Source organism: Choristoneura fumiferana, chromosome 19 (assembly GCF_025370935.1).
Source record: "Choristoneura fumiferana chromosome 19, NRCan_CFum_1, whole genome shotgun sequence".
Classification (NCBI taxonomy): Eukaryota; Metazoa; Arthropoda; class Insecta; order Lepidoptera; family Tortricidae; genus Choristoneura; species Choristoneura fumiferana.
Genome location: NC_133490.1, coordinates 10,723,302 through 10,748,725, shown reverse-complemented (window position 1 = coordinate 10,748,725; position 25,424 = coordinate 10,723,302). Strand labels below are relative to the sequence as shown.

Below are 25,424 nucleotides of genomic sequence, written 5' to 3'. Positions count from 1 at the left end.
ACACGCAATGAACAGAGATAAAGCTGTGCGTGCCATGTGCCAAGGTAGGTAATGGCCGGCATGAGATCTACTTACCATGAAAAACGCAATAACGATAATGTAGCTGATGTAGAAGAAGGCGACCAAAGGTCTGGCATTCTCCACCGGGCCCTCGTTTTCTTCATTGGAATCCATGGAAACTGATAACAAGCTAAAAAAAATATGAATATACTATGGGGTTCATTCATAGTTCATAACCCACCATCAAAATGCTTCACAAGCGTATCGAGGTTTCCTCGCGATTTTCCTTCACTTAATATTTCCTGCATAAACGAAAAACTTTGACGTGGGACCTCAGTTTTAAAACCCACGATCCTCTGCTTCAGAGACCATGAGTTAAATCATTAGGCGTAAATATTATACATCTGTAATATTCCCTGTAGGGTTCAACTCACCCTGGCCACCCCTCGAAGGTGGACACCGTGAAAAGTGTAAGCATCCCATTGAGGACGTCGTCAAAATTCCACTTGTGCAGCAACCACACTCGCTCTTCTATCTTAGGTTCGTTGTTCTCGTATACCAGATACGTCCCTCTAAAAAGATTATTACATTGTTAAAATTCGTGCATCCACTGCTGGCTTTTTTGAACCTGGAGACCGCGGATTGGCAACGAGATGGATGGAAGACCTAGTTAAAGTCGCGGGTCCACGGATGCAAGCCGCTTCCAACCCAGGCAACTGGAGGTTTATGGGGGAGGCCTATGCCCAACAGTAGACATCCTACCGCTGAGATGATGATGATGATTTTTAAAATCATGCCAAACGCATGTAAGCGTTTCTAAACGTTTACTTAGTTCAACAACGCATCAAAAAGGAGTCTTTAAATTGTTTTGGAGTATTTCAGTGGATTGTTAGGTTCATTTGACTGAGTAGGTATCCCTGTAAATAAAACCCTACCCGTAGATAAAAAAAGTCACGTGCCTTTTAGGATTACCCAGAGCATTATTACAGTGATGTGTATAAATTAATAATTAGTAATAAAGATTCGTTGCTGATTCGTCATATTCCTAATTGGTCCTATTCCTGATTCGACACTTTCCTAACTGATCATATTCCTAGTCCTGATTCATCATATTCTTAACTCGTCATTCTACAGTCAAATGAAATTACGAACACGTGCTTACCGTCGGTTAGGTTAAGGTATTTTTTTTATGATCACCCAGACCCGATGTAATAACCAGAACCGATGTGCCCCGAATCGGTTCTGGGTGATCATAAAAAAATAACCTTAACCTAACCGACTAAATTTTGTCAAATAAAAACTTTGATCTGTTTCTGGCACTGTATTATGATTTATCATTTAACACAGAGGATTTAAATATTATAATTAATTTTGTGCAGGCAAATGTACATGGTATGGCGAGTAAGGAATATGACAAATCAGGAATATGACGAGTTATTAATATGAACAGTTAGCAAAGTGTTGAATTAGGAATATGACCAATTAGGAATATGATGAATCAGGAACAAATTGTAATAAATAATAATACAAGGAGTGTAAGAGAGAAAAAGCTCGTACAGCCAAAAAATAAAAACTATTATGGCAAAAGAAGTTCACAGTACCAAAATTGTTTAATAAAATTAGCTTACTAAGTCCTAAACTAAGTAAATCTATGTTAAAGATCAGACTCAAAGAATATCTTCTAGACATGCCTTGAATGTATATCTTTTTTATATACCTACCATTACGAATCTGTTAAGTACCAACCTAGTTTATATTATAGGATAAGCGAGCGCGTCTCGCCATGAAACGTAGCAGTTTTACGAGAATATATAATGTGTAGTAGGTACCTAAGTTGTAACTTGAAAATGTATATAAATAAATTTAAAAAAAACAAAGTTTACCGCGTCAAAGGCGTAACTACATTTCGAAAAAAAAAACAATTATAACCTTTACGGGGAAGCTCAGTTAAACTAACCCAATAAATGTATTTATGTATGTACATATGTAACTCTTTTGTTGTACGAAATAAATAAACAAACACAATTTGATAAACGTTGAGATACATGTACAAAAGTGGACTATAAGGTGGACTCAACGGGATCTCTTTGAACACGAAATTACCGTGCGACTCACTCATATCATATGAAATTAAATAGAACCGGATAACCTCACACAATGTTTTAGAATGTTTTGTGTTCGTCTCGTGATCATGCATGGTGCATGCAACTGCGCCCAAAACATCGAGCTTCTCTAAAATCAAGGTACGCGGAACAAAACCTGAATTTAAATCATAAAATTCGGATAACCTCACGTCTTAAATCTGGTTTAGTTCGACTGTTTCGGGTTAATTCGTAGCCCTTCCTCCCAGAACATGTAAAATTAGACTCGATTTAAGACGAGAGTTCGGATACGGTTCTATTTCATTAAATTTAAGGGATCTCTACATGTCAAACTTTCAGTGGATGAAAGGATATAGTTAGGCAGCCAAAAAGTGAGTTAAAAACAAAACATAGATAGTGGAAGTTAAAATATAATGCTGTAAATATTAAAACACAAATTTGTAAAAGAAGGCTATCATAAAAATAAACTACTTTATACAAATATTCACATACCTAATACAAGCGTGTAAGTACTCATAGTGGTTCATAGTAATACAGTAATGTAATATAAGCTCATAGTAGCGTTCAAATCACTGGGCAAAATTTTAAAACGTATGAACTTTTACACATAATTATGCGTCCAAGGCACGATTAGGTAAAAGTGAATAAAATTAGTACGTGGAGTAGGTATTACGGATTCATAAGTGAGGGGTCATCGATGACAATGTTTTTGTTTCGCTCGAATAACACTAGTAAAGGAGTTTAGAAAATTTCACTTACTTGCAGTCGATTTCCTTCATCTTCGTGCTGTCTGTACAGTAATAAAATTTGCCCTGAAAACCGATCAAAATGTGAATTTTAAATAGTAAATTGTTGTAGACTAAAATATTTCAAAATATAAACAGAAACTGTGCTATATTATTTTGGTGAAGGGCTTCACCCTTCACCGTATGCATGCTTGAATAGAAAAGTCACATGATCTCGTTTGCATTAGCCAAAATCAATTTACTTAAGCCTTGTTCTCACGAAGTGATTTTAGTCGGTCAACTTAACATATGAAACCTTAAACGCGTGCATTTTGGCTGACTTTAACCCAGTGCCTTGAACGCATGTCTTACATATATTTCTAAAACTTCGCGCTGTGAGCTCATGCAACGTTGCTATATTACTACAAAGCACTGAACGCTAAGTATTTTAGGCACTAGGTGAAAGTCATGTGAATGCACTGGGCAAAATCTGCTACTTGGAAAAATTGCCCGCAGTGAATGAATCGCCGTGAGTAAATAATTTTACGAATGAAAATCGTGTCTTGAGAACAGTCATGTTATCCTCACAACTATTACTTATAATACAACGATTATTTTGAAGTAACTGCCCCTTACTTTCTATTATTGGTGCCAGCGTGAAGACAATATTCAAAATAAACTAAAAGCTGAACGATTTAATTACTCCATGAGAATGCGGCTTCAAAGTCAACAATTACAAGTGCTACAAACTATAGAAATGTAGTCAAAATAATAATTAAAGTTAGCGCCGAACAAAAAACATTAAGCATTAATATACTTGCTACTTTACGGTAGGTACAACAATGATGTAAATATTTATAAATTAATAAATGCAAAATATACCTTAAACAATTGTATTCCTACAACGGCAAACATAAATTGCAACATGTGATTTATAAGAAATATATTACCAATCGATCTAATTGAAGCAATAACACATTTCACAACATACTGCGCTGTCACAATGCATTAAAAATAAACATTCAATTATTTGTAAATATTAGTGTCATAGTCAATGTGTAAGTTTAATGTTGCACATAAATATCACCAAGTTAAAAATATTAGTGTCACATTCAACATAAAATTTACCAAAATCACAGTGTTTTAACAACATTTGTCATCAGTGTGTCCAATGTGTTGTCGAGGTAGTACAGTTTTTGTGTGAAAAAGATTTAAATATATTAATAAAATGATTATTCAAAAATTTTACATACACGGCTCACGTTAGTCCTTGGTTTTGAAAAAAAAAAAGAAACATTTTTTTATTTAACTTGCCAGTGTCCTGATCTGACTTGTAAGCTTAAAAATTCAAACAAAACACTCCGTTAAACCAAGTACCTTTCTCCAAGAGCAGGAGCGAAAATGTCAAGGTAGGGCGGTTCGGGCAAAAAAAAACACATAAGCTCGTTTTGAGTCCAAAAAATCATTGATAAGTCCAATTGAAAAATAAACGCAACACCTTTGGGCTGATTGAAATAAAGAATAATAATTGGCATTTTTTTATTGTTAGCAAATTTTTTGGACCCACACGCGAAGCGAAGAAAAATTGTTAGTTTTCTAATTTTTAAATGGCACGTCCAAAGCCTCACACATAAAACGAAATCAGGTGATTGTGTTTTAATAATTAAATTTTAAACAAAGGAACAGTGAATAAATTACACAAATAAATGAAATAATTAGTGTTTCTAAGACCCAAAGGTGTCGTTGTTGACCAAATTTAACACACTTTTTTTAGATTGTAATTTTTACCATAGTTACCCCTACCTTGAACATTTGCACCCCCATGACTGCGAACATGAACTGAAGAAGGTTTGTCACCAACAAAATGTTGCCAATCGTTTTTATAGCAACGATCACACATTGCACAACGTGCTAGAAATTTAAAAATATATTTTGTAAAAGAGCCAAATTCTTTTAATGCTATTATTTTTTTTTTATTTTAAGTTGACGTGAGTTTGAATAAAACAAATTTTGACAGTATTATTTCAAGAGGTAATGTTTCAAATAAAAGTACTTCACGCATTCGGTGCCTCGAATACATATAAGGTTTTTGGTGACTTTCATCCAGTATCTTGAACGTGTACGAGAGTTCCTACACTTTAAAAACTTTGCCCACTGCCTTTCCCGCCACTGTCCATAAAACCTGACTATTTCACTATGCGCCACTATGAAGATCATTTTTATGCGTTTAAGACACTGAATGAAAGTTAATTACGCTATTATAAAAGTATCGGAAATTCGAAAAAAAATCGAAAATTTGAGTCAAACTTATTAAAATTCACGTCAATACACAAATAATACAATCAATATTAAATAAATTATTAAACTGACCTTTAAACCTTTGGCTCTGTTTATTGCTCTTAACGGCCTCAACACTCTGAATACTCTCAAAATCTTAATAAATCCGATACTTGGTCTGAAAATATAAGTAAGTACAAAATAATAACAACATTATCTGGCGGTGAAACATCATAAAATAATAATTACTAGGCGATACTAATAAAAAACATTATATACTGAGCGGCTAAAATCTGGCCCTCAAATATATGCAGTAACAGGTAATTTTGTATGTAAGGTGGGCCAAATTCTGTGCCGCTGAGTATAATTTTTTGTACAAAATCTATGGCAAAGAAAGAATCATCGTACGCCAATTTTTGTGTCAACTACCCTATTATTGGGACCATGCAGTGCACCACGACAGCGCCACAAAGCAGAGAGCGGAACTTTCATGGCATTTTTTGACCTGTCATAGTAGTGACGTCTCACTTATCGACTCCACCTAAATGATGTCGATATATTAGATTTTAAATTAGATTGTCGTAAACTTATCGTGTTATGTAGAGCGTTCTTTTTCCGCATACAAATGCCAAATTATGTCTGTAAAAAAAAGTAGTTTAAAACTGGAAAATATGAAAAAAAAAACATTTATTTCTTTTAATGGAACACTTGTTAACATTACAACAGAAGAATTTCAACATTAAATAAAAAAAAACTGAACTGAAATTATTAAATTAGAAATTGTTATCCATTCATTGTTCATTGGATATGTATGTCTATTTCACATTTTCAACTGCGCTCGAAAGTTAATTGGAAGAAATCGCTCTTTATCTTAAGGCCGCCTATTGTTTACTTCTACTTTTAATCTTCTTTAGTACCTATGTTGTGTATCAATATATGTATGTATATCGGTAGTCGATAAGTGAGAAGTCACCATGACAGGTCAAAAAATGCCATGAAAATTCCGCTCTCTGATTATCATTATTATCAAAACTGTTTTGTCAAGCGAGAAGTTATAGAATTTGCAGTCACTATTCTAGTTAGTGTTTTTACATTTCATAACAACACATTTTGTTAAGACCATGTTTATCTAAAAAAAAACCGGTCAAGTATACATATTTTTATTTTTATTGTAATTATGATGTAACTAAAAAATTATGCTTTTCGCCATTTTTCCTTTATCTGTGCTACAAGACGTTGCTTCGTACCAAATTTCAAGATCTGAGTTCACGGGGAGTACCCTGTAGGTTTATTCCTTGCGAGTGTCGAAAATTTGCAGCATAAACGGCTGTATCTTTTAATTGCATTGGCTTAGAAGTTTGATTTTTTTACAGCTCCAAGGGACAGTAGACTTGAGTATTTGGTATGAATTTCAGCTTAATACCTCCACGCGTTCCTGAGAATAATGGTCTTGACAGACAGACAGACAGACGGACAACAAAGTGATCCTATAAGGTTACCTTTTTTTTCTTTTGAGGTACGGAACCCTAAAAACAACAAATGTATACTGCAAAGCCCATACAATCTGTCAGCTCATGCCAACACCATTGGTTTCATTTTTAGCCGTAGCGAGCGCTGTGATCGTGGCTTCCCTCTCCACCTTGCACGATCCCATTAGGCTGAATAGAGATTAAAGTCTTACCCAGCCAAGGAGATAAGTGATACAGCAACAACGAGTAAGTCCAAGAGGTTGAAGGCTGATCTGCAGAATGCATCCTTGTGGAAGATCAGACCGTAGGTGATCAGCTTCAGGCACAATTCCAAAGTAAACACGGCCGTGAAGAAGTAGTCAATTTTCTTAAGGGTCTGAAATAATAAATAGCAGTGGTAAAATTCTCTCGGGAGCATATAATCTGTAGGATGTAAACTTACGAGATGCGTTTGGTGGACCATTTATAGGTAGTGTCACGAGATTTGAAGTGAATGATTACACACACAGCTACATGAAGAACTGATTGCATAAAAAGGAGAATGAATGAAATTCAAAATCCCGCTGTCATACATGACATTTTCTTATGTACGTGACCTCAACTCTGGTGGCACTACCTATATAAATAAGCATTTATTAATAATCTCTATTTTTATTACAAATGACTGCACTTTTTGCTGACTGTACTTGCAACGCCTTTCTAATATGGAACGTTCATTTCGACGGGTCTCTGTCTCAACCTAGTATATAAAATTTTATGAATTTGGAGTATCTACTTTAAAGTGTGTTTCTAAGATGGTTATTCGAATTTCTTAAAATTTCACACGCGAAGTTGCATCAGAGACCCGTCAATTTGTTATGACTTATTATAGTTGCAATAGATGGCAGCACACCCCACTTGACGCGTATGCAACAATGTAAAAAGAGCAGAACAAAAAAAATGGATTTTTCTGTTCCGTAGTGAGTGACGTCTGTAAAAATCTCAGAATGTTCTTCTCAAGTCCACTTACATCAGATTTACTTGCGGATGCTTTGCTCGGCACAGGGTCTTCCATGGCCAGCATTAGAGATGAGGCCAGAATGCATATGAGGATGAAGTTCTTGAACCACGAGTTGTTCTGGATATTGTAGCACATGACACGAAAACTGTTTTGAGCCAAACATAAAACATGTAATGTTATGTCAGTTTCTAATATTCGCTCTTATTTACACTAGATATATTTGTTATGTGATGTAGACCATAATCTCCTGTGACGGGCTCCCGATTTCAACGTGGTTGGATAATTATTAGAGGGTTTAAACCGCCTCATTTTAGCGTTCACATCTTTTATGATTATTTTTAGGTTATCCTATACTTTCACTAGATACCTAACCTGGAAACTGTGGCAGAATCTTTATTACCATGTCAACAAAAATGTGCGCACGAAAATCATAATATGGAATAATGGCCTGGTTGCATGCATCATGGATGATCACGGGTAGACGATTAAACAAATATCTCTAGTGTAATCCATACTATCCATACTAATATTATAAATGCGAAAGTAACTCTGTCTGTCTGTCTGTTACGCTTTCACGACTAAACCGCTGAACCGATTTGGATGAAATTTGGTACAGAGATAGAATAGACCTTAGAAAAGAACATAGGCTATCTTTTATTGCAAAAAAAGGTTTACGGAGTTGAAATAGGGGATGAAAGTTAATATGGTGGAAGTTCGCTAGTGTAATATAAAGCAGAAAATAATACTATTATGAGTAATTTTATTGGACGGCTAGAGTCAAACGGATGCTAAAGGTACCTACTCAAAAAAATAGTAATATGAACGAGAATAATGCTATATTCAATGAAGAACTTAGTACAGTCAACGTCATAAATAAGTGATCATTTCTGTACCTTGTCGCTTTCAGTCGTTACACAATTTCGTATGGCTTTTCATCACGTCATGACGTTAAAGTGACAAGGTATCACTTATTTGGGCATTTCTATCTACCGCTGTACCCTGAGTTTATCTCTCCGATTTCAACAAAATTTGGGAGGTAGACTCAGTTCATGATTCCGAGCTGGAAAAACAAGGTCTCTAGATATGTCCCCAAAATATTGTATAAATGTGTCCGTTATGATACGAAAGTTATTAAGAAAAATCCATACAATATTTTGGGGACACATCTAGAAACCCTGTTTTTCCAGCTTGGAATCATGGACTGAGTCTACCTCCCAAAATTCATTGAAATCGGAGAGATAAACTCAGGGTACAACGGTAGATAGAAAGGCCCATTTATGACGTTGACTGTACAACAAAAACAAAGCAAGAAAAGAAAGCCAGAATTTTCAGTTAGTAAGCCATAAAATACTTGAGTGTTACCTAAATTTAATAATATACATAATGTTACTAAAGTTTTGAATAAACTTTTTCATTTTCACCTATAAGCCAATTTTCGTAACATTATGCAATTAAATTCATGTATCTAGTGTAACATTGCGTGGCTGTTGAGCATCCATAACAATATTACAAGCGAGCAATCGAGTGCCGTATAATGTAAATCTAGCAAGTTGCATGAAATAAATATGATTGGGCTTAAATGAAATATTTCCAGGTATATGTACAGTAGAGCTAAACTCGATTTAAGACGTGAGTTATCCGGGTCATTATATTTAATATATGTACAGTCATTATATGCCTGTTGATTAGGTATATTTCTAATAAAGGTAACAAAGATATTCTTACGGGTTGTTTTGTGAGAATATGAAGAAGCTCGATCCTTCTGGGATGGGTTTTTCTTGGTCTTTAACTTCAACTTCGGAGAGGCGTCGCGGGCGCGCTGACACTGTTGCTTGCCGCTTCATTGGTTGGGGCTCCTTCTTTATATCCCCTGAAGGTGAAATTATACCTTTGCTTTATAAATTGTATCTACTGTGAGAAATTTAAGTTTATTTATAACTATTTTTAAGCCCAGTTTAAATTAGAAGGAAGAAAAATCATGCATGTTGAATTTACATTGCGGCACTAAATTTACTATTTCACACTCGTAAGCTTTACGGCCTCGTAATTTATTGCAACTTACACAGTTTTCTTCCAGGTTTAAACTGGGATTAAGATCACGTGTATTTATTACCAATAAAAAGACTTAAAAATATTACAATTAATTCTTACCTACCTACTTATTGGTGGCAACAACACGATTATAGTTAATTTTTACTATATTAAATTATAATTACCATTTTGTTTAGTTTCTACAGTAACAAGAGCATCACCAGCTTCCCCTCGCTCCTCTGCATCCTGATCAATAACTTCTTCTTCTTCCTCTTCCTCCTCAGTTTCGTCATATTCTCGGTCCGTTCTAAACATACAAGTATTTTCAAAAACCAACGACTTGTTATTAAAATCTGTGCGGTGACAAAATACATAACCTGTTTTACATTAATAAATAATCATGTAATATTCCTTACCTTGGTACTCTCTTATAACTCTTGTATTGCCGGCTTTGTAAAATGATAAATTTAGGGTTAGTTTTGCTGGCTATCTAGTTATAACTTTAAATTCAGTTTACTTACCCTTCATTTGAATATCCTTCGTCATATTGAGCATCTTCATCGTCAGTCTGCCCTCTATCTGTTTCTTCATCAAGTTGAGGATTACCAGCTTCAGGGTTGTCAATATCCTTAAATCATTGTTTAATTTTAGAGCTACCGAGATTACAACAAGATTCGTTTCAGCACCAACTTTATTACGTCTTACCTCTGTGTCTTTTTTAATCTCTTCCTCTTCGTCATCGTCATCAGCAAGATTGTCAACAGCGATAGCCAAGAACACGTTTAGTAGAATATCTGTTCTTGTTATGTAAGGAAAGAATATCTAATCTGACCTACTACATAATTGTCAAGATTTGCAACAGATGGACATAATAAGTGTGAATGTGATTTAAAGATTTTTAGAAAGTTCTTTGCTCTACATTAATTTCAGATATTATTAGAAATTTAAAACACCAGCTATTCCAAAAAGAAGATGGCGGAACGGTTTGAAACGTTTTGGCCCGAATTGGCATGATTTTGCAAATGATAGAGAGACGGGAAAAAAACAATTCATAAAAACTTAACTTCAATAAAAATGCTGGTTAGTGCTGATTCGTAAATTTTCATTTTTAAAGGATACAATTACCACATACAAAGATGATGATGAAATAAATGGAAGCAAGCATCCCGATTGATTTGGCTCCTCCGTATGCCTTAATACCTTCATACATGACTACGTTCCAATCTTCACCGGTTAAAATCTGGAAACAGAAAAAAAAATACAGTGCGACCTTCGATTTTGGTAAGATCCTTAATAATACGATAATCCTTACCTACTAATGTTATGAATACAAAACTTTGTATATTCGTATGTTTGAGATGACGGCGCAATGGATTTGGAAGAGATAGTTTATAATCCAGGTCAACAAATGAGGTGAGGAGAGAATATCGATATATTACTTCTTTATAGAGAATTTGTGGGCAAAAGCTAATAAATAATAAACTCACTTGGAACATGGTCAATACAGCTTGCCAGAAGGAGTCAAAGTTGTGTCTCTCCTTTTGCGCTTCAGGAGCGTAGTCAAACCTTCCTCCGAAGACTTGCATTCCTAACAATGCGAAGATCATGATAAAGAGGAACAGCAGGAGAAGGAGAGAGAAAATGGACTGGATAGAGTTGAGGAGGGAACCAACTAGGTTAGAGAGAGACTTCCAGTACCTGAAAACAATCATGTAAAATCGTATTTTGTGATCTTCTGATGTTTTCATTATGATGCAAAAGCTAGGTGATGATTTTGATCGAAATAAATGTGGGTATTTACAAACATAGTATAATTTACAAGCAAGTTCTTAGGTAAACACTTCCACTCAATGAACTTGACTAATTTTGTGTAAATAAGTCTCCATACTCGTAATAATATTAAAATTACGTCTAGTGCCTATTAGAGGCCCAATAAAGTTCAAGAAAACAGTAAAGATGTAGTAATTAATATTTTGCCGTCGTAATTTGTCGGATAAAATCCAAACAACGAACTTATTCGACAAAATAAGACGGAAAAACATTATTCAATATAATCTGTAATAAGAAATTGGATTGAACTTACTTGGTGACCTTGAATACTCTCAGTAACCTGACACACCGTAGCACGGATATGCCCAACTGTGGGATGAGGTCGGTCGCGGTGAGAGCCAGCTCCATAATCGAGCAGAACATGACGAAGCAGTCGAAGCGGTTGAAGAGGGACACAAAATAGCCCTGAAATTCAAAAATATTTATTAATCACTAAAGGAGATTGAGTGCGGGAGTATAGGAGTTGGAACAAGTACTGCTCAGGCTAAACACACAGTGCATTATGCTCTTTAGGCTAACTCTAGACTGTATACCAAAGCAATTTAAGATATACCAGGAATCATCAAAAAAAAGTTTTGATGGGAGCTTAATTATATTTACTCATATATTTGTTACGTTAGGTTAAAGTACTAATCGTCATCATTGCCATAGATAATAATAAAAATATGTATTTTGTAATAGAAAGTAACGCACGAAATTAGTCAAAAGTATTTAAATTTCTGGTCAGCATTTGGTCCAAACCTTATTATTTTCAAAGAAAGACAAGAAACACACAAACTTTATACGAGTAGGTACTTACTTGAAACCCCAGCGCATACATTTTGACCAACATCTCGATGGTAAAGAGTACAACGAACAAGTAGTTGGCGTACGTTTGGAAATCATCCAGCCACTCGTGTTGACTGAAAAATAAAAGGCACGAGAAATCGCTATGAGCCATACTATGAAACTAGAAATATGAATAACAGTTTGTATTGATCCGCAGTCGGGGTGTAGACCGAGAATAACTAAACGAACTTTCAATGTTTAAACTCATATAACAACATCCATCAGGAATACAAAAGGTTGGCGAAGAACTAGAGAGCACGAAAAATATAATTAATTATGAGTATAATAATTAAATACTTACTTGTGATGTTCCGTGGCAAGGACTAAGGTGTTGAGAAAGACTAAGATAATGATGAGCCAGTAAAAAGTCTGGGTTTTGACAGCCTTTCTGCAGGCTCTTCGCATGCGACGATTTATCTGTATTCATAGAAAAGAATGTTAATATTACGTCAGATTGAGATACATTGAAGATTCTTCAGATTTTTGTTTCATTCGTATTTTTCCGTTACAGAAAATCGAACAAAACTATGAAAACATTGGAGCTATGGAAATATTTTCATGTTAAGAATCGACGAAACAAGAATCTGGCGAAACAGGAACCTTGCAAAACAAGAACCCTGCGAAACAAGAACCTAGAGAAACATTTGAAATTTACCTACTGCACGGTAAATTCAATGAAGAAGCAGTTCAATGCTATATGTGAAGTTCCCAATCCGCACTGGACTCGTGTTAGAACTAGAGCTCAAGCCATCTCGTTCTGAGAGAAGCCTGTGTCCCTACTACAGTAGAGGCAAATAGGAATGATATGATGAATTAAGTGAACTCACCTTGTCAAACCTTCTGCAGTAAATTTTACAGCTGACTGCTTGTTCTCCGCTGACATTTACGTATGTTTGGGAACCATCATTACTTCCCCTATCTTTGTTACCTGCGAAACATCAATCACTATAACCGTAGCACTTTCAACAAGTACTCAATATAGTTGATTATAAGATCAATGAAATATTACAAAAATAATTAAATAAAAAAAACTTGAACAAATTTCTTTAAGCAATTTATCAATATTACTTTTGTTATTGCTTTTGGTACCGTGTAATATAGACATTATGATGGGCGCAACGAAGAGGTCTATCCCTCAATACACTATTCAAATTAAAAATATTTACTATGGGGTCGTACTAAGTACTTAGTGCAGTGATTATTTATTTACGATATCTAAGAGTACCCTGTGAGTCTTTGTCTTCTTCCTTCTGACCCTGGTCATTCTCCAGGTCTAGTTCTTCAGCCACTGTGATCCAGTCCATATACCCCTTCATGTCTTCCTCGAACTGCTGTCTCTCTCGAGATTTTTGGAAGTCACCACGACTCTTCGCTTTTCCTCTCTCTTTGGAAAACTCTCTGAAATGAGAAAAGAAGACTATGTAAACTGTCTCCGACTGTTACGCTACGCATTAAGTTCAGTAGTTTGTAACTCAGTGAGTAGACCCCCTGAAAGTCATGGGTTTCAAGTTTGCACCTCTGAATATTTTGGAAAATTTTGCTACTTTGCGGAGGTCCATATTAATGAACTATAAACAATTGTTCACCCGCGAACAACGATAGCTCGTCTATGAAACAAATATCGAAAATAAAAACTGAGACATGGATATGGTTTTCACGGAATGACTGTAAAAGTAACAAATTTGGAGTTGAAATAAAAATACTCCAAAAAACCAATCATAATTATTATGCAACAAATGTCTGTTCATGCAGTTCCTCCACCTCCAGACTGTAAGGAACACACACAAATCACACTAACCCAACCACACCCCCACCAGCACACTACGCTGTCGCATTTCGATCTCAATCAGAATTCAGAGCTCATTCACAGAGCATCACAAGTGTTAATTATGCTGCCAGATATTAATCTAAAACCAAAACAAGTTGTATGGTCGACCAAGAAAGTGCTTTACCAATTTTAATGACAGTTCCTACTTTAGAAATAAAACTTATTAAGGCTGAGGCTGAAGGCTGATTGTTATATTGACTTGTGAGTGAAAATAGGCTTTGACGTTTTAAGCGTTGTTTTTTAGTGAAATAACGGTGAATACTACATACTAATATTTGGAATACTATAGGTAAATACTTCGGCAAGGAATTTTTCAGTTTGTACCATCATCATACTAGTGTCAGTTTATCAGCTATCAATAGATTTAGGGCCTGTTTCACCACCTGTCGACTAACTTTAAGTGTCAGATAAAAGTAATGCTGTCTTTGTTTATTCCGACAAAACAAACGGAGACGGCATCACTGATATCCGTCACTTAAAGTTAGTCAAAAAGTGGTGAAACAGGCCCTTCATTAAATATAGTATCATTGACTCGGAGTTAGTTTACTTACCCAGACAACACACCAAGGATTAGGTTCATGACGAAGAAGTTGCCGAAGATGACGAGCGTAACAAAATAGATCCAGGGCCAGGAGTTTCCTTTAACATTGGAAATCTGAAAGTTTAAAAAACACTTCTTAGGGCTCTTCAATGCAAAGGTGTGAATCATCATCAGCCGGATGATGTCCTGTTTTCAATAATATTATACGTATTAAAAAGGTAGATACGAGTGAGTATATGCTATTATTGCGCCAAAAAACAAGCGTAAAAAGGTGATAATTATAATCCCTGGCCTCATTATAGGTAGTGCCACCAGAGTTGACGTCACGCACACAAGAACATGTCATGTAATGACAGCGGGATTTTGACATTCACTCATTCACTCTCCTTTTATGCAATCAGTTCTTCATGTAGCTGTGTGTGTAATCATTCACTTCAACTGTCGTGGCACTATCTATACCTGAAATTGAAGAAAAAACACCCACCTTTCATTTTTAATCTTCACTTGTTAAGCCTACTAAGCTATGATGGATTTCCTTTTAATATTTTTTATGTTGTACCATCTTTATTTTTTCGAAATTTGCCAATCAACGATTCAATTTGTGAGGGAACTCGTAAGGGACACTTACCTCTAAAAAAAAACACTCAAAAGCCTAATATTTTACAAAAGAATCCTTAAATCGTAAAATATTCGTAGCATTTTTTTATAAAACACTCATTTAATGATATACCACTGTATGGGTTACGACGAGAATAAAAAAATTCCCATTTTATGTGCAGGAAGGTATCATATTTTTGTTGAAAATTTTAACATTGACTCATGCAAAATTACAGCTTTCTAGCGCTAGCAGTGTAAGCTAAGCCACGGACGGACAGAACCGTTAAAAGATTATGACAACGTTACTGGCGAAGACTGCAGCCACGATAATACTTACAGCATACATAATATCCGTCCAGCCTTCGAGAGTGATGCACTGGAACACAGTGAGCATAGCATAGCCGATGTTGTCGAAGTTAGTGATGCCGTCGTTTGGGCCATCCCAGTTTCCGTGACACACGAAACCGTCTTTACACTTCAATCCAACGTCAGGGTCACTGTTGCAATTGTAAGGATCATCCATCGTGCCATTATCTGAAACCCATTTTTTTTTAAGAAATGTATAAACTTCTCTAATCCATCCATTATCATTTAAACTAATTTTAAACGGAAACTCGTTGACATGTGTATACTGCCCATCCTAATCTACGGTGCTCAAACATGGTCCTTGACCAAGATACAGAAATCGAAGTTGAAGGTTTCCCAAAGAGATATAAAAAGCAGCATCATAGGAATAGCCAAAAAAAAGCCCAGGCTGAAAACCAGCGCTGGACTGCTTGTCCGGCACATGCTGAGACTGGGACCTATTGCCTCAAAATGTGTTTTGTGTACTTTTTTTTTTGTTAATTTTATTGTATTTGTATTTGTGGCAATAAAACATATTCTTATTCTTATAGGTACTAAAAGGACCGATTAACTCAGAAACACCACACTGCGCTTGAAAACTCGCATCGAGGATGTAGGAAAAGCTTCAAATAGGACTGGACTGGGCCACGTTTGCCCAGAGAGGTGGGCATAGGTTACCACTCAGTGGATGCCCTACGATGGCTATCGGGGCTGCGGTAGGCCAAGGTGGAGATGAGATGACATGGACGCGTTATCTGGTGACTGGCCAGACATAAGTGCAGACAGGGCAAGTTAATATCTATAGGAGAGGCCATTCCCCGGCAGTAGAGGAGATTACCGTAGGCTAATATTTTTTTTTTCTAATGAAAAGGTATCGAATGTTTGATTCAGGATTTATTTTGCGGACTACAACTTCTTTCCCTTGCTCCTCCATAACCATTCTTTCTTTCTTTCTTTTATGTATGAGACGTCGCAGTAGTCATGCGCGTGCGCCAGAAAAATATATCTCTCATCTCCGTTCATTGCAAGCTTGTATCTTGCAACGTTTGTAGTTTCTTTCCAAGTGGTGGTTTCAAAATTTGCAAACCATTTTTCGACCGCTTTCTGGATTCGATTGTGTTGAAATTTGGAATACTGGCACATTGCAGCGGTCGTGGTCAAGAGATAAAGTATAGGATATTTACCAGCGTCAAAGCAGGTCTCGTGGAGGGCACCAGAGAACAGCTCCAGGCCGATGATCGCGTAAATGATGATAACGAAAAGCACGAGAAAGGCGATGTGGAACAGCGGGACCATGGCCTTGAGGATAGAGTTCAGCACAATCTGGAGACCTGGAAACAGAGTGAAGAAATATTAAGCTCGTTGAATCACTGAGAATTTTGTGATTCAGAATACAATGTAGTAAAGATCGGCAGTGCAAGAGAAATGATTAGTATACGCGTTTGTTAAGGTGATAAAGACAGACGAGATCATTTTCTTTGCACGTGCACCGTAACTGAAACTTTAATAGGCAAGTGAGTTTTATAACGCACCGTAAAACATTCTTACAACAAGTTTTCAATTCACAATTAAAAAAATGTCAAGCAAATCCATGACAAATTTCATCTGAATCCGTCCTGCTGGTTTTCATGTAGTCACAAACAGTATAAACTACTAACATTACAATGTACACGTAAAAACTAATTTTCTCTTAGAATTTACGATGGAGCAACGAAGGAAACTTACTTGGGACTCCAGAAACTAGTCGAAGTGGCCTCAGCACCCTGAAAGCTCTTAGCGCCTTCACGTCAAACTTGTCGCTGTCAGTCATGTAGTACTGTATCGCTATGCTCAAGATGCTGTAAGAAAAAATATTTTCGTCATTCTTTTCAGCCAAGTGTCGAACCATTTGATTCCTGACCCATAATAGAACGTTCTCACAGTAATACATAGTAATAAATTCCCTCGGCAAGCGAAGTTATGACATTGTGACTTTTTCTGTGAAAAGGATCCCCTCGGTGGGTCAGAATTTAGATCTTCAATAGACTTGTGAAGAGATGACAAGATTATACCTACTTACTGAGGGGCAAAACATACCACCTAGAGATGTGCCGACTACTCGGTAAAGCCGACTATTCGGCCACTATCGTAGTCGGCAACTATTCGGCAAAGTGCGTCGACTATTCGGCTTCTTATTTTTTTATCTATTTTACAATAAAATGTATGAAGTAAATTTAAATTTAGTTTTTGCTGCAATACACGAGAGACTTTCTTTTTGACATTATTAAATTTTAATTGAGCTCTTTAACTCTGATGAAAAATAAAAATAGTATATTTACATAAAAACAATGCGAAGTCAACAACTAACACTTGCGCGCGACGTAAATCAGCTGTAAATGAAGCGTCACGGAAATCCGCGATGCCGTGATCGGCTTGGCCAACTATTTGGCTGACTAGTCGGCCTCTTGCAACCAACTAATCGGCTTGTCGGCCAAAGGCACATCTCAAATACCACCTCATTCATCACCATCATCATCACATCAGCTGAGGGACGTCCACTGTTGGACACAGCCTCTCCCATGGACCTCCAGTTGCTTCGATTTGAAGCAGCCCTGCATCCACCTAGAACCCGCTGCTTTCACCAGGTCATCCGTCCATCTCGTTGGTGGACGTCCTACGCTACGCTTGCTCCACCCCATACATAAAAAATTTAAAAAATTGTAGCCTTACCCTATACTGACGATGAGGAAATCCAAGCTGTTCCACGCATTCCTGAGGTAAGCGCCGGGGTGAAACAGGAAGCCGTAAGCTATGATCTTCAGAACGCATTCTCCAGTGAATATTACCATAAATATCCATTCTACTTTTTCCTGAAATCATTTATAGGAAATATTTAAAAAGTTTACTCTTCAATGGGAAAATTCCGTAATTAAATGACGTTGCCAAAAAAAAAACAAATATTGCTTAGACCGCAAAGGATTCTTATGTGTAATTTTTTATACTACCAGTTTTCGGAAAGATCATATGACCAAGAACAATGTACAAGTAGAAACTTGGAAGGAAGTTTTTTGTTAAAACATAAACGAATTAAATATAATTTACCTCACTTTTATTACGAGTAAGACAAAGTACGTAAATACGGAGGTTGAAAATAGTCTGAATGGCTATGAGAAAAGTATGGTACGGCCGCGCTTTTGTTTTATTCGACTTGGTGGGCCCCCAGATTAAACTAAAAGTGGACAAGTGTGATTGAGACCTGAGTCTTGACAGACGGATAACAAAGAGATCCTATAGGTTACGTTTTTTGAATCATATTTCATTATCACAATATACAGGGTGGCTCATTCAGATCAGTCAGTATGGGAAGGTCTGAAACTATAAGACATACGAAGATCTGTTCTTAGGAACCATGTTATCGATTTTAGTAACAAAAAACCGCATTCAAACATTTAAAAAAAACTTGGTCTCAGTACGGGAATCGAACCAGGTCGTTCTGAGAAAAAAAACTTACATTATTTCTATTTAGTTATCTGTATTAGGTCATAAGCAATAAATGTTAAGTACTACGAAACACGATATCTAGAATGAATAACTATTTATTACTAGGTAGCATATAAATAGAGTCTGTCTAATGAAAGCTGAACCTGGCTCGAACCTGGCTATTATTTGAATGGCAAAATTATTAAAATTTCATGAACATTATAGGCACTTGAAAGAGGTTTAGATTTGAGTGTAGTTTATTAATACGGACTGATTCCTCTCCTTCAATGCCTACCAATATGAATTAAATAAGAAGTATCAAAATCGTGTACCTAATACTACTTTGATTGATTATTTGATTATTATTTTTTTCCGCATTTTAGCAGGATCAGTTTTCATTACACCATTAAAGCCCCGGGTAGGGTTGCCACACATCAGGATTTTTACCCTTTGCTAGGATTGCGGCCGGACTTAAGTGTCAGGATTTTTAGAAATGGCTTCATACATAAAAAATAAATTGTAATTACAAAGTTTACACAGTTTTAATGAGTGAAATGATAAATGTAAGTAGCAAGTAATCAATAAAACGAATAATATTTCTTTGAAAACAATTTAAAATAAATAGGATAAATTACGGCTAGGTATAGAAATATTTTAAACTACGAAGGAAATTTATCAAACTTACCAATACTCCGTTTGTGTGATTGGTGTCTCCGCTTGGAAAAGGTGTGAATACAGCTAAAGCTATACAGTTTGCAAATATCGTCGTTAATATCATATACTCGAACGGTCTGAGGTGATATTGTAAAGAAATTTACTATTTATAAGTGCGTTATTATTACCATAAAATCATCTGTACGTAGTACGTAGTATAATTTTCACATTATACTAATGTAATAAATTGAAAAGTTTGTACATTTACTTGTTTCTTTGCTCCGCTTTTTTACCTTAGCTACTGAACCAATTTCTTATAAATTCTGCATAAGTACATCATATATTAGAAGATATCAGAATACCTTTTATGCCGAAAAAAGTTGTTGAACGCGTGTGCTAAACTAATTATTCACAGGCAACACCTAGTAGCCTAAAACGAAATGTTTAGTTGACATAATTTATAAATGCATAATAAACATACATTGAAATATTACTTAAAATGCATGATTAATCATGCGTAATTAATTACCTAACAATCAAAATTGTAAAACTCAACAATTACAAACGAGTGTCTTAGCTATTTAATTTGAAAATTCCGTTTACTATCGAATTAACTAATAAACGAGCATAGCTTTCTTACGGATGTAATTAAAAATATGGAAAGGGGAAGTACCATCGTCACTTATGGTATAGAGCTATCTGGCTGGCTGGGGTGCGTACCTATTTAATCACGTTTTTTTAAAGGCATAATTTTTGTTCGTCATATTTTTTTTCGCCTAAACCATATTTTTTTAGAAATTGCTCACCTATATTAAACTCTAGCCTACGTTTAGTTTGCTTTGTAACAGTTCTGAACAATTAATGGATTCGGGCCAAAGATATTCGGACATGTCAAAACAAACTATTGTTTGTTTTGACATGCCTACCTACACTATGGCCTACCTATGGCAAACATTACAATTTGACTTTCTTTGCCTAAAATTTGACTGCAAGCTGTAACTTACCCCTCATATGAAGTGGCACAAAAGTTGTGCTTGTTTTTAACAAACCTGTTTTTGTTATTTAAGTACAGTCATTATAGAAAAAAGTGCAACCATGTTTATGCTAAACTCTTATTGTTTACACCAATGGTTTACACACACGTCTTGACGTAGATCATAAACGTTAAAATTAGATCATTAACAAATGAGCTAACTATATCTTCTTTGTTCAGAATAAAGCGTGCAGAAAATAGATACTTGTTTTAAAAACTTTTCCAATTAAAGCGTAGGACGTTGTATTTTTAGGTTAATTAGTGAGAAAGAAGCCAGCTATATGTGGATTTAAGTATAGAAATTTATTTTTAATTTACTTAACAGATAATTACTGTGCACAAAAGGTTCTGAAAATCTTACCAAACAGATTATTCCTATTTTTATTTATTGTTACTTTGTGTCCTTAATTTTGGAGGGTGATTTTTAATTAAAAATGCAGGTCAAGATATACCTTCTTTCTAATGCATTGCTTCGTAAATAATCAAAAACTATTACTTTTTAATGCCAGACAAAATGAAGTTTACCTATCTGAAAATTATATCCCCAAAATCGATTAGTTCAAATTCTAAATTTTTCATTTACAAAAATTCTAACAAACCCATGGAATTATAACACCAGAATGTCTAATTTTTTTCGCCGACAGTATTTTTCTCAAATGATTTATTTCTCAAGTATTAACTACTTAAAGATGTATATCCATCAGCCAAATAAATGGTCTATCAATTTTTAAACAAGGTCCTATCAAATGAATAGGTATATCGCTAAAGTCGAACTTTCAAGTTGACAGACACGTCTATATTGACATTATGGTTTTATGACATGCAAACGATTAAGTACCTATCAACTTTAGGGTGGCAGACCACATATTTTGGCTGATGGTACAAGTATCCATATTCCAACAATTGGTAAATGAATCACTTGGGCAAAATCATCATCATCATCATCCCAGCCTATATACGTCCCACTGCTGGGCACAGGCCTCCTCTCAGAACAAGAGGGCTTGGGCGATAGTTCCCACGCGGGTACAGTGCGGATTGGGAACTTCACACGCACCATTGAATTGCTTCGCAGGTTTGTGCAGGTTTCCTCACGATGTTTTCCTTCACCGCAAAGCTCGTGGTAAATTTCAAATGTAATTCCGCACATGAATTCCGAAAAACTCAGAGGTGCAAGCCGGGGTTTGAACCCACGACCCTCTGCTTGATAGGTCAAACCACTAGGCCACCACGGCTTCGGCGGCGGGCAAAATACTTTCAGCGAAAAGCCATGATCCCAGTAAAAATATTATAATATCTTTAGTAATATCAATGACGGGTTAAAAGAAGTCCAGCGAAGCACGTATTCGACGTATCTGTAACTAATCCCAAAACTCATTTTACTTAAAGGATACTTCCACTCCACAATAGCATAGCACAGCTTTCTCAGTGGGTTCTTGAGTCCCAGACAGAGGAGACTCCGCTTGGGCTTCTCGGGCTGCTGCTTGCCGCGCGGGCGGGCCTGCTTGCGAGGCGCGGGCGCAGCGTCCTCGCCCGCCGCCGGCGTTGCTGGCGTTGCTGGCGTGGCCGGCGTCGCGGGCGCCGGGTCCGCCATTACTTAAAAAAAAAATTTTTTTTCACTTCTCATGCTCGCAAATATGGTATTTATGCTGGATCTAGACGACATAAAATGACTTTTTATGCTCTATTGCATAAAGTAAAATCTTCGTCTAAGACCAAAGTAATCAGGGTGTCAACAGCCACAAACAAAAAAGTTTCTATATTTATGTAAAACTAAAAATCAAACAAATAAATCAATAAAATAGGGTTTAATTTATTAATATACTTAAAAGCACAACACAAGATACAACAATATGATAGGAAACAAAATAAATAAAAACTAACTATAAAAAGAAAACACCATCTAAGAGGCAAAATAGTATATTTTTTATCGAGGGACTAAAATAAGCCAATTTACCCGAGATGGTTAGCCACCCGCGCTTTAGCGAGGGTGTCTATTTATCCGAGGGTTTATATTGGCTTTTAGTCTCGAGGTGAAAACTCTATTTTTCACTTCGATTGCGAGAAAAAAATAGTCATTAATCGTTTATAATAATAATAATAATCATTTATTTCAAACAATCAGTTCATATTGTGTTAGTAACAATTGTCTTATTACCTACGTTAGTGTCATATAATTAAAATTAAAACCAAGATCAAATAATTAAAACATAACCAAGAAAAGAATTAAATTCAAATTAAGTATTTTTTTTTAATAAAGCAATAAAATAAAATAAAATAATTACGTTCGCTTATGATTTACGCCTTACAACAATTTCAAAGTTTTCGCGGTAAGTATTTTTTTCCAACAAGACACATATATAACAAAATCGCATCGGCGAAATGGTCCATACACAAACTGGAATAAATAGAATGGCGCCACCTTCTATGCGAAAAAAGCATAGAACTACGACCACGTAGACTAAGAACGTAACATTTTCGTCATGAAAATGGTCCACACACAATCTTATTTTATGCCAAAAACTAAACAAGTCAACAAACAAACAAGCAGGTGGTTGGACCTTGTGCAAGGTCCGCCCGGATTGCTACCACCATCTTGCTCGCTAATCCTGCCGTGAAACAGCAGTGCTTGCACTGTTGTGTTTCGGCGTGGAGAGTAAGACAGCCGGTGATATTACTGGCGCTTGAGGTATCCCATCTTAGGCCTCTAGGTTGGCAACGCATCTGCAATCCCCCTGGTGTTGCAGGTGTCTATGGGCGGTGGTGATCTCTTATCATCAGGAGACCCACTTGCTCGTTTGCCATCTAGTTGAATAAAAAAATAAAAAAAAAGTACTGGCTGTTTGAGTTTATCCAAGTCACTCGAAGTAAATTAAAAAAATCATTACTTTTACTCCCTAGAGACTAAAGTACTCACTTTACTCCCGCCTCGTAAGGCTATATTGACCTACTTTTAGAGCACGAGAAGTGAACACAAATTTATAATTATATAGCAGTGCATGAAAAATAAAAGGTACATAGAAAGTGTTCGTGCCTGCTGGGCTACTACGAAAATTAAACTCGAAGTTCGTATCGTACCGACCCTCTTGCTCTCGTATTAAATAGTATATGTGTCAGAGAGGGACCGCACGACACGAACTTCGAGTTTCGAGTTTCGTAGTAGCCCAGCTGGTGCTGCGGTTGTCCATATCGCCATTCAGCGTGGTAACGGGGCGAGTTTGATGGGTAGGTACTTCTGGGACTGTAACTAGAGTAGGTATAGGGTGACTTTAAACTCGGTTCAAATAAAATGGGTACTCAGATTATTGTAGAACGCGTAGGCTTTCGGGAGCAATCTGCGGCATGTAATTCAAATAAATAAATATGGATTATTAAGCTTCAGTACTAGCAAGATTTATTAGTAGAACTTATAATTAGATTACATAGATAGTTCACAGCCGCTCAGCTTCATAGTCGGAGCCATCTGGTCGTCTAAAAATGTATACCGCTGTCAATCGTCTTTTAAAGTCAAATTCTAGAATCATACAATATAAATACTACCATTATACATAATAAAGTCAATCTAGCCTGCCAGGTGGTCAGTTTTACCACCTGCCAGCGGTATACAGCCTAGTCCCTACAGTACCATTGCGCTAGGGATAAGTCGAGAGGGGTTTTTTGACTAGGGTCAAGCTCTTCCTAACTTAAGAATGTTTTCACACCTCTCCTTCAGAAAAGTAACTTTTCCTCCCTCACGAGAGGGAGAAAAGTGCAACTTTTCTGTTCAAGGCTTTTCTAAGTGTTTTATTGCAAATGCCATTTTTTGAAGTTGATAACTGTAAAGCCATGCCATTTTCTATGCTGGTTGTTCTTTAATAATATTTAGAATTTATTTTTTTCAAGTTTCTTAATGTTTGGTGTGAAAAGTTGTATGAGCGACTCGGGAGCAAAATTATTTTCATCTTGGGCGTTAACACTTGAATCCCTCATTACGCTCAGGATTCTATTATAGAATCCTTCGCTACATTCTGGATTCAATGTACGCCCTCGCCGTAAATACACCATTTTGCTCCCTTGTGACACAAATAACTATTTTTTTAACTATATTGTTTTCTTGACATGAGTAAACTTTTTGACTTTGTAAGGTAAACGTAGGAGCGCTCGGTACGCTAATGCCCAATAGACGACACCCGGCTGTCATCTCTATTGCTAATGACATAAGATAGATGCCATCTATTGGGACAGTGGCGAGCACTCGTACGTTTACCTTATATACAAATATGTGTGCTACAAGAGGCTACAAGCTAGATATAGAGGGCAGGACACTGTTATTTAACATTTGAAGTCCGAAGAAGTTATTAATAAAAACCGGCCAAGAGCGTGCCGTACACGCCCAGGATAGGGTTCCGTAGCCATAACGAAAAAATCAAATAATATTTTTCTAAGGATTTCGTATTTTGTAAGGAATATTCCAAGTTTAGGTATATTTTATACCTTAGGCTGCTATTTACTCTTAGGGGCTGTTTCACCGTCCATTGATTAGTGTTAACCGACGGTTAAATGTGATGCCGTCTCCGTCTATTCGAACAAAACAAATAGAGACGGCATCACACCTAACCGCCAGTTAACACTAATCAATGGATGGTTAAACAGCCCCTTAATCTACTAATAATTCTCAAGAAAACTTAACCGTTATAAGTAGTTTTCCTTGTAAGTTTGATATATTTAC

The 25,424-nt window shown here is 36.2% G+C and overlaps 1 protein-coding gene across 1 annotated transcript in view; it reads right to left on the bottom strand.

Annotated features, from left to right (window-relative positions):
* The window catches only part of LOC141438811 (muscle calcium channel subunit alpha-1-like), an 85,024-nt gene that overhangs the window by 33,672 nt on the left and 25,928 nt on the right, over positions 1-25,424 (bottom strand). Inside the window, exons 2-26 of the mRNA XM_074102789.1 lie at positions 22,111-22,312; positions 19,718-19,823; positions 18,283-18,422; positions 17,299-17,411; positions 16,758-16,904; positions 15,566-15,762; positions 14,642-14,745; positions 13,488-13,660; positions 13,090-13,190; positions 12,564-12,679; positions 12,234-12,336; positions 11,688-11,839; positions 11,092-11,302; positions 10,724-10,844; positions 10,310-10,398; positions 10,126-10,232; positions 9,790-9,911; positions 9,299-9,443; positions 7,583-7,718; positions 6,786-6,949; positions 5,198-5,282; positions 4,631-4,738; positions 2,862-2,914; positions 435-572; positions 76-190 (exon numbers count right to left, since the gene is read on the bottom strand). Of these exons, the coding sequence (XP_073958890.1) occupies positions 76-190; positions 435-572; positions 2,862-2,914; positions 4,631-4,738; positions 5,198-5,282; positions 6,786-6,949; positions 7,583-7,718; positions 9,299-9,443; positions 9,790-9,911; positions 10,126-10,232; positions 10,310-10,398; positions 10,724-10,844; positions 11,092-11,302; positions 11,688-11,839; positions 12,234-12,336; positions 12,564-12,679; positions 13,090-13,190; positions 13,488-13,660; positions 14,642-14,745; positions 15,566-15,762; positions 16,758-16,904; positions 17,299-17,411; positions 18,283-18,422; positions 19,718-19,823; positions 22,111-22,310 (3,246 nt within the window). The 5' untranslated portion in view covers positions 22,311-22,312. The remainder of the gene's footprint in view (positions 1-75; positions 191-434; positions 573-2,861; positions 2,915-4,630; positions 4,739-5,197; positions 5,283-6,785; positions 6,950-7,582; positions 7,719-9,298; positions 9,444-9,789; positions 9,912-10,125; positions 10,233-10,309; positions 10,399-10,723; positions 10,845-11,091; positions 11,303-11,687; positions 11,840-12,233; positions 12,337-12,563; positions 12,680-13,089; positions 13,191-13,487; positions 13,661-14,641; positions 14,746-15,565; positions 15,763-16,757; positions 16,905-17,298; positions 17,412-18,282; positions 18,423-19,717; positions 19,824-22,110; positions 22,313-25,424) is intronic.